The sequence below is a fragment of the Geotrypetes seraphini genome, chromosome 6 (genome assembly GCF_902459505.1).
Source record: "Geotrypetes seraphini chromosome 6, aGeoSer1.1, whole genome shotgun sequence".
Classification (NCBI taxonomy): domain Eukaryota; kingdom Metazoa; phylum Chordata; class Amphibia; order Gymnophiona; family Dermophiidae; genus Geotrypetes; species Geotrypetes seraphini.
The window spans coordinates 44576733-44585936 of NC_047089.1; the positions used below are offsets into that span (position 1 = coordinate 44576733).

General features: G+C 42.7%; 1 protein-coding gene across 3 annotated transcripts in view; it reads right to left on the bottom strand.

Annotated features, from left to right (window-relative positions):
• MIPEP (mitochondrial intermediate peptidase) overlaps positions 1–8915 on the bottom strand; it is a 190942-nt gene extending 182027 nt beyond the window's left edge. For 2 of the 3 annotated variants that reach the window (XM_033949152.1, XM_033949150.1), the window contains exons 1-3: positions 8328–8605; positions 4619–4792; positions 361–449 (exon numbers count right to left, since the gene is read on the bottom strand). In XM_033949152.1, the coding sequence (XP_033805043.1) occupies positions 361–449; positions 4619–4792; positions 8328–8471 (407 nt within the window). In that variant the 5' untranslated portion in view covers positions 8472–8605. The other variant, XM_033949151.1, reaches the window with a different exon arrangement.
• Between the last annotated feature and the right edge of the window lie 289 nt (positions 8916–9204).

A 9204-nucleotide genomic window follows, 5' to 3' on the forward strand; every position in this document is an offset into this window, starting at 1 on the left:
AATAAAATTTCACTCCGTAAATCCATGAATTGGAAAAACAAAAAATCACCCTGGTCATTTTTAGATTCATATGTACATTCTACTATGTAGAGACTCCTGCCTTCTCCTCTCTTTAAAAATTTTTTTTTTTTTTTTTTCTTTCTCTCTTCTTTTTTCCTCTCTCTTTCAATTTTTACTTTGTCCTATTTCACTTTCTATTGTCATACATCACCACAAACAAATCCAATACTCTGAGCTTTTCTTAATAATATGGGCCTTTATAATTAACTGTATATTAATGCAAAATGTTATACTACTTTTATGTATTTGAATTGCTCCTTGTATTTTTTAAAATACTGAATAAAAATTTATTGAACCTACTTCTCAACCATGGTACCAATACTTCTGCAGGCATCCTCCGCCGCTTCTCGAAATGCAGGATTGGGGTGGGCAACTTTTACAAAATCAGCCTGGTATAGGAGAGAGGGGGAAAAAAAAAAGAAAAGAAAATAAGTCACCACCTCAATTAAGAATTAAGTGCATTTCACAGCAGTTGTGGATATGCAACATTGCTGGGATAATTTGTGGCAGCCCAGCATGGGGTTTCACCAAACACAGCCCAACAGGGTATAAAATTAAACAGAAAAAACTCTATCACTGTATTTAGACCAGTGAATCGCAAACTGTGTGCCTCCTGAGATTTCAGGTGTGCCGCGAGAGTCAACGCAATGACGTCACGTGCACGCGTGGAGGCCCATCTGGCTGCGACCCGCTTCAGTGGAGGGATCCGTGATGTGTGGGGAGAGGAGGAGAGACGGCGGCCAAGAGGAGAGTCATCCACACCGGCTGAATGCCTATAGGATGTGATTCTCGCGGCGAGAGGCACGCCCTGTAGAAGTCAGCCAGCGCAGATGATAGGGATATTGTTTTGGAACCCTTGTTATTGGGTATCAAACAAGCGAGGGAGATAAATGGTATTCCTTATGCAGGTCGGGAATACAAAGTTTCTGCATATGCAAATGATATATTGCTTCATTTGAGAAATCCTAAAGCTACCATCCCAGGTTTATTGGATCTGATTAACAGATTTGGAAAATTCTCCGGTTACAAAATAAACTGGAGTAAATCAGAGGTTCTTCCATTAAATGTACATTGTACAAAAGGGCTATTTGATGAATTTCCTTTCATCTGGAAGGATGAGGGCATTAAACATTTAGGTATTTTGATTAAAAGTACATTGGAAGAAACGATGAAGATAAATGAAAAATCTCTATTATTAAAAGTTACAGAGATGTGTGAGCAATGGAACCCTCTACACTTGTCTTGGTGGGGGGAGAGTTCAAACGGTCAAAATGATGATCTTGCCTGTAGTATGTTACCATGGTGAGACCTCATTTGGAATACTGTGTGCAATTCTGGAGGCCACACTACCGAAAAGATGTGCTGAGAGTAGAGTCGGTGCAACGGATGGCCACCAGGATGGTCTCGGGGCTCAAGGATCTATCATACGAGGAAAGGCTGAAAAATTTGCGGCTGTACTCACTCGAGGGAGAGAGGAGACATGATCGAGACGTTTAAGTATATTACCGGTTGTATCGAGATGGAAGAAGAGATTCTCTTTCTCAAAGGACCCTCAGCCACAAGAGGGCATCCGCTCAAACTCAGGGGTGGAAAATTTCATGGCGACACCAGGAAATATTTCTTCACCGAGAGAGTGGTTGATCCTTGGAACGAGCTCCCGGTGCTTGTGATCGAGGCAAACAGCGTGCAAGAATTTAAGAGCAAATGGGTTGCCCATGTGGGATCCCTTAGAGGGTTAAGCCAAGGGAATCTGTCACCAGGAGTGAGATCCCTAGGATAGTAGACTTGGGGGTGGGTCAATAGAGTGGGCATACCTGATGGGCTATGGCCCTTATCTGCCGTCATCTTCTATGTGTCTACGTTTCTAAATGGGTATGTTACCAGTTTATTTTCAGGGGTCATTTTACAAAAAGCTAAATGTTATTTTGACAAAATTTATTTGGCTAGGGAAAAAAGCAAGAATTGCTTTAGTATCTCTACAAAAACCAATTGCGGAGCGTGGGGTAAATTTTCCCAACTTTTATATGTATCATCAAGCCTATATAATGCGTCAAGGTATGTATTGGATCCTCCCTGAGCTTTTGGAACATCAACCAGATTGGTTATATCTGGAGTGAAAAATCATGTCCCCGATGCAACTTTCTCATATATTAAATATCAGAATACCTAGTTATGCTAAGGAAAATGTGATTTTATTGGACACATGGAAAACAATCACATTTATTGATAAATTAACGGATGTTCCTAAAACGAAATCTACTTTGCAGTCCTTATGGTTAAACTCCAAGATTCAAATAGGCGGTGCTGGGATCGTTTGGAAGAATTGGATGCATGTGGGTATTCGGACAATAGATGATGTTCTATCTAATGGAAAACTGCTTGATTTTTCACAGCTGCAACAATCATTTGGCATTTTAAAGTCTTAACAATATAGGTTGCAGTTGAAGCAGGCTATTCAGAGTGGGTTCCCTGAATGGAAACATTTAAAAACTTATTTTAGCCTGCAAATCCTTTGCTACCAAACTGATTTAATAGGACATCAGGCTGCCCAGTGGTACAAATTGATTTCTGGATTTTTGAATAAAAAGCCTAAAAACAGTCTTAGAGACATCCAGAGCATCGAGATAAAACAGTATATTTCTGTGTCTCTTTGGCCACGAATTTGGACTTGGAGACTGAAGTGCACAGCGTCAGCATCTATGAGACAAACATGGTTATTTTTGTTACATAGGATTTTCTGGACCCCAGTTCGATTAAATAAAATAGATAGTTCTAAGTCTAATAGAGGCTGGCATTGCCATATTGATATAGAGACTTTGGATCATCTGCTATATTTTTGTCCGTTTATAAATATATTTTGGAAGTCAATTTGGGGACAAATAAATCTAGTTTTGGATTCAAATGTTCCACTATCATATGAGGCTATATATAATCTGTGGAACGATTTTACATGTGAAACTCACTCTGGATAAATATAAGAGTCGTCTATTTATGATCCTAACAGGAATAGCCATTCAATTGATTACCAGTAATTGGAAAACCCATGATAGAAAAAAATTATACTTTTTGGTGGGTGAATGTGTGCACTACGTACAGATATGAACGAATTAACGCAGAGTGTAAATGGACAATACTCGGACTGGAAGAGCCTCACCAGTGGGGTGCCGCAGGGCTCGGTGCTTGGACCTGTGCTCTTTAACATCTTTATAAATGATCTGGACATAGGTACGACGAGCGAGGTAATTAAATTTGTGGATGATATGAAGTTATTCAGAGTAGTAAAGACGCAGGGGGATTGCCAAGATCTGCAACGTGACATAATCAAGCTCGAGAAATGGGCATCGACATGGCAGATGAGGTTCAACGTGGATAAGTGTAAAGTGATGCATGTCGGTAACAAAACTCTCATGCACAAATACAGGATGTCCGGGGTGGTACTTGGAGAGACCTCCCAGGAAAGGGACTTGGGAGTTCTGATCAACAAGTCGATGAAGCCGTCCACACAATGTGCGGCGGCAGCAAAAAGGGCAAACAGAATGCTAGGAATGATAAAGAAGGGGATCACGAACAGATCAGAGAAGGTTATCATGCAGCTGTACCAGGCCATGATACACCCTCACCTGGAGTACTGCGTCCAGCACTGGTCGCCGTACATGAAGAAGGACACGGTACTACTCGAAAGGGTCCAGAGAAGAGCGACTAAGATGGTTAAGAGGCTGGAGGAGCTGCCATACAGCGAAAGATTAGAGAAACTGGGCCTCTTCTCCCTCGAACAGAGGAGATTGAGAGGGGACATGATCGAAACATTCAAGGTACTGAAGGGGATAGACTTAGTAGATAAGGACAGGTTGTTCACCCTCTCCGAGGTAGGGAGAACAAGAGGGCATTCTCTAAAGTTGAAAGGAGATAGATTTCGTACAAACGTAAGGAAGTTCTTCTTCACCCAGAGAGTGGTAGAAAGCTGGAACGCTCTTCCAGAGGCTGTTATAGGGGAAAACACCCTCCAAGGATTCAAGATAAAGTTAGACAAGTTTCTGTTGAACAAGAACGTGCGCTGGTAGGGCTAGTCTCAGTTAGGGTGCTGGTCTTAGACCAGAGGTCCGCCGCGTGAGCAGACTGCTGGGAATGTTCTTATTTAGTGAGGTTTTTAATAAAGTTTGGAGCCCACTGACTAAATTTGTAAAAATATAATATTGTATATTTATCATATCTTTCCTTTGGTTCATTTATTTTTACACATCCAGGGGGGTGGGGGGTTGGAAGGGAGTAAATATTGATAGCGACATTTGGGTAACTTTATTTTTCATTTGTATTATATATTAGGATATATTATGCTATTATTATAGGTAAGAAACTGCAGAATGTGTTATAGCAGAGTTTACTGCATTTGTGAAAATATTCTCTGGCCTAAAGCATCAGCGAAATCTACCCTGATGTAAGTCATTATTTTTTCTGCATGCCATTTTACTCTTTTTCCTAAAGCTCAGTTTTGGGCCTACCACATCAAAAGAAAGAGAAAGCAATCAAAGATGAACCATTTACCAGATGAATCGCTTACCAGGTCAGCTACTCTGCAAAGTGCATCAGAAAGCTGATCAAAGATACGCACTGTCTGGACTCCTGGAGACGTACCGCATGCTTTCTCCACCAACACTTCCGATTCCTTCAGTGCTTTTTCCTGGGCTATGTGAAATCCCTCTGGGGTACTGAGTTCAGGAACCCCAAAAAGACCCTGAAATATAAAGAGATACATTGTGTGTGCTCAACCTTCTTAGGTCTTGTACATTTGATGCTATTTTGGGGAGGCCATAGTTCTTGGATGCAGCTCAGTTGTTTGATGCACTCGTACACTTCCAGAGAGGAACCTGCGATCCACAGACTGGGATCTCAGTATGTGTGACTTGGAGGTGTCTCTCTTTAAAGGCAGATAAAATAAGCATCACTGACACAAACTGATAGGAAATGTATTCATTGTGGAAATCCTGAAACCTGACCTGCCTGTGGCTCTCGAGGACCGGAATGGCCTACCCCTGATATAGATCATATATTGTACAGTGGTGCCTCGCATAACGGACGCCTCGTACAGCGAACGCTGCGCATAACGAACTTTTTGTCTTGCTCCCTATAACGAACTTCGTTTCACACAACGAAGTCGCCCGAGGGGCCCGGGGGGGGGGCGGAACTACTCTCGCCGAAGCCGGGAACAGCAGCACCCTCCTGTCTGAATGCAGTGTTCCATCATCTCCCTCCACCTTACCTTAGATGCCGAGTTTTCCGGCTTTCTTTTTCGGCCAGCCACACACTTTCAAAGAGCAGCACATGCGCGCATGCTCTGTTGTTCAATCTTCTCCTCTGACGCAACCGGAAACCGGAAGTTGCAGGAGAAGAGAACATTGATCAACTTCAGCAGCTGCGCGTGCACAGCTTTTTTAAAGCGTGCGGCTGGGTGAAAAAGAAAGCTGGCAAACTCTGCATATAAGGTGAGGTGGAGGGAGGGAAATGTAGGGCTGCAGAACGAATTATTTTGTTTTACATGTATTCTTATGGGAAAACGCGTTTCACACAACGAACGTTTCACATAACAAACTTGCTCCTGGAACGGATTAAGTTCGTTGTGTGAGGCACCACTGTATTTTATTTTGATGCCTATTATGGTTACTATGTAACATTGTAAGCCATTTTGATTTTAATTAGAAAGCAGCATATAACTGATTTTAAATAACCAAATTGACTCGCCCTTAGAAATATAGAAACATGATGGCAGATAAAGGCCAAATGGACCATCTAGTCTGCCCATCCGTAGTAACCATTATCTCTTTCTCTATCCGAGAGATCCCACGTGCTTGTCCCAGGCCCTTTTGAATTCAGACACAGTCTCTGTCTCAATCACCTCTTCTGGGAGACTGTTCCATGCATCTACCGCCCTTTCTGTAAAAAAGTATTTCCTTAGATTGCTCCGGAGCCTATCACCTCTCATAGCAGAGTTTCCTTTCAAATGAAAGAGACTCAGCTCATGCACATTTACATTGCATAGGTATTTAACTGTCTCTATCATATCTCCCCTCTCCCGCCTTTCTTCCAAAGTATACAGACTGAGATCTTTAAGTCCTTATGACGAAGACTACGCACCGCTTGAGTTACTAACCTTGGTGTAATGAACTAGATATTTTTCTTTTGTGTCTAGTTCAATTAATGTGTATATAAACTATATTTTTATAAATACAAAGAGAGAGAATGATCAATGGGTTTAATCAATTTGCATGTTTAGGAAAAAATAACGTCCATCTGCCACATTGTAGAGCTTTACAAAAGCTTTTTCTTTTGGAAATAAGCCCCTATATGTATTTCAACAACAGAAATGAGGTCACTCACACCAAGATGGCATTCAATATACAGTACTAATTCTCATATTGAGGGGAGTTCTAGCAAAGCCAGCTTAAGGCAATTTGCCTTAGGCAAAGGATGAGTTGGCCACCCCCAGTGCCATATTAACCCACCCCCATCAATCCACTGGAATAAAATAAACTACAGTGGTGCCTCACACAACGAACTTAATTCGTTCCAGGAGCAAGTTTGTTATGCGAAAAGTTCGTTATGTGAAACGCGTTTTCCCATAACAATACATGTTAAAAAAAATAATTCGTTCTGCAGCATAAAATATACTAAGATGACATAAAAAAAGATAAATTTGTCAAAATGGTGAAAATGGTGGTCTTGCTGAGGCCAAACTCTTTGACGAGGTCACACTGTTTTACCCCACATTCACTCCTTCTAATTATTTCCCGTTTCATTTCAACAGAAATCACCTTCCTGCTTTTTTTAGAAGCCATGATATATAAAAAATATTGAGTTTATCTTAAAAGGACGACTGTATACAGTGAGAGAGGGCAGTTAAGCGCAGTGACTAACGACTGCCTGCAGTGCCTGCGCGGAAAGATGCAATACATCGGCAGCTCGGGCGACTTCGTTGTGTGAAACGAAGTTCGTTGTGTGAAACGAAGTTCGTTGTGTGAAACGAAGTTCGTTGTGTGAATCAAGACATGAAGTTCGTTGTGTGCAGCGTTCGTTGTGCGAGGCGTTCGTTATGCGAGGCACCACTGTATATAATAAATAAGTTGGGAGTCATAGAATGCATTTTAAAAATTACACTTGTAATATCATGATAATGCATTTTAATATTGATTTCTATGGATTTAGTCCACTGTCTATCTAAATTTTGAGGGTTCTTATTTGGCCATGTTTGGTCAGAACTAGAGCAGGTTTAAGAGTTAGATGTTTTTCTTCAATAAAGGAACATTAAAAACGTGTAGGGCCCAAACTAGAACGTTTGAGGATAGATTTTATTCCATAATGAATAAGTGGCAAAAATGTGTCCAGTCTTATAAGATGACTACTGAAGGGATAATAAGGCATTACTCCTCTCGATCCTTTAGTGGTCGTTGACCACACTCCCACTCCCTAAATATGTTGAAGAAACAGCATATTCAGATGTTATGGCCAGTCCTATTCGAGTTGCAAGCAGTTTCCTAGAGTTGCTTTGAGAAGTTTACCCAGGCCTTGGAAGCAATGGGGGCCGGATCCAGGTGGATGCAGCCCTCTGAGAAGCAAAGGGGGCTGGATCCTAGGAGATACATCCCTTCTGAAAGAAAAGGAAGCTGGATCCCTGTGGATGCAGCCCTCCTGGAAGCAAAGACCTGCTCTATCCTCCTTTGCTTAATCCTGCCCCCACAGGTGAACTGTAAGCCAGGAGGCTAGGACGTGGCAAAGAGCCAGACATAACAGATCAACATGGGGGCTTGCTCCATACCAAAACCAGCAGTGGCTGCCAAAGAAAAATTACACTCTAGTCTTAAGGTGGTACTTTAAAGATCCTGAGAATATTGTGTTTACCCAGGCCCCAGATATGTGCACAATCTAAAGTCTTTACATATTTTTTTTTTTTCGTTCTTGCTATGCCCATTTATTTTTGTTTGGTGAGTACATAAGATAGCCAAGTCCGACCAATGGTCCATCTAGTCCAATATCCTGTTTCCAATGGCTAATCCAGATCACAAGTACCAAAGATACCGATTATTTTAATCGGTTATAAATAGTGGGAATGGTTAAGTAGAAAGCGATTTTAAATCTTTCCGGGGATTAAAGACGTGAAATCTCAGATAAACAACCTTGCAGCCTGATGCGAATAATTCGAGGTGACAGCAGAGCTGGTCAAGTGGGCTCCATAGCGCCTCCTAATGGCTGTCTACCACAACTCGGTCACTTCTCACCTCTTTGCTGCCGCTGCACAGCACCAGCTTTCTCTGGGCGGCTTGGGCATTGAAGGCGGCTCCCACCGGGTACCAGCTGGTGCTAAGCGGACGGCAGGAACCGGTCCACAGTAAGGCGGCCAACACACGCCCGCTGCCCAGCATTGTCCACAGCTAAGAACTCCTCCCCGGTGCTGGCCTACAACGAACTCCCACTGAAAAAAAATTAAATAAAAAATAACACAGATACTAGGTTAAATACACGCTAAGCTAGGGCAACTGCGTGCCGGCGACCACTGCCGTACCACGTGATGCACTGTTACGTCCGTCGCCGTAATGACACAGCAGCCACATGGAACCCGCCATCTTAGGAAGGTCAGCCGGCCATGGTTCATGACTTGCTCATAAAATTGAGTGCATCGCGTCTCTTTGAAGAAAGTGTGACGGAACGTGGTGATGTCGCCTTTCGTTAGAGGTTTTGCTAAAGGTCCAGTTTTTGCAACTGTTGGTTGGGTAACTGTCTCTTCCTGTTCCCATTAGGGGCAGGTGTGGGTTCCGAGCTCCTGTCTCAAATCTGGTGATCTTGAGATGATCCCGAGGGCCGATTGGGGGTGATAAGCCAGGACGTTTTATCTACGCTATCATAGTGCCCTCTTCCCTCGCAAAACTTAGGGGTCCTTTTACAAAGGAATACCGCGCGTTAAACCGCCTGCCGCTAGTACCTAACGCCTCCATTGACGAGGCGTTAGGATTTTAGGCTGCCGCGGGGGTTAGCGCGTGATGAAATGTCGAACGCGCTAACCCCCGTAGCGCGCCTTGATAAAAGGAGCCCTTAGATCCCAGTTTTGTTTTTCACTCACTCTGCCATTAGGGATTTCAGTAGTGAAACAGAGGTATG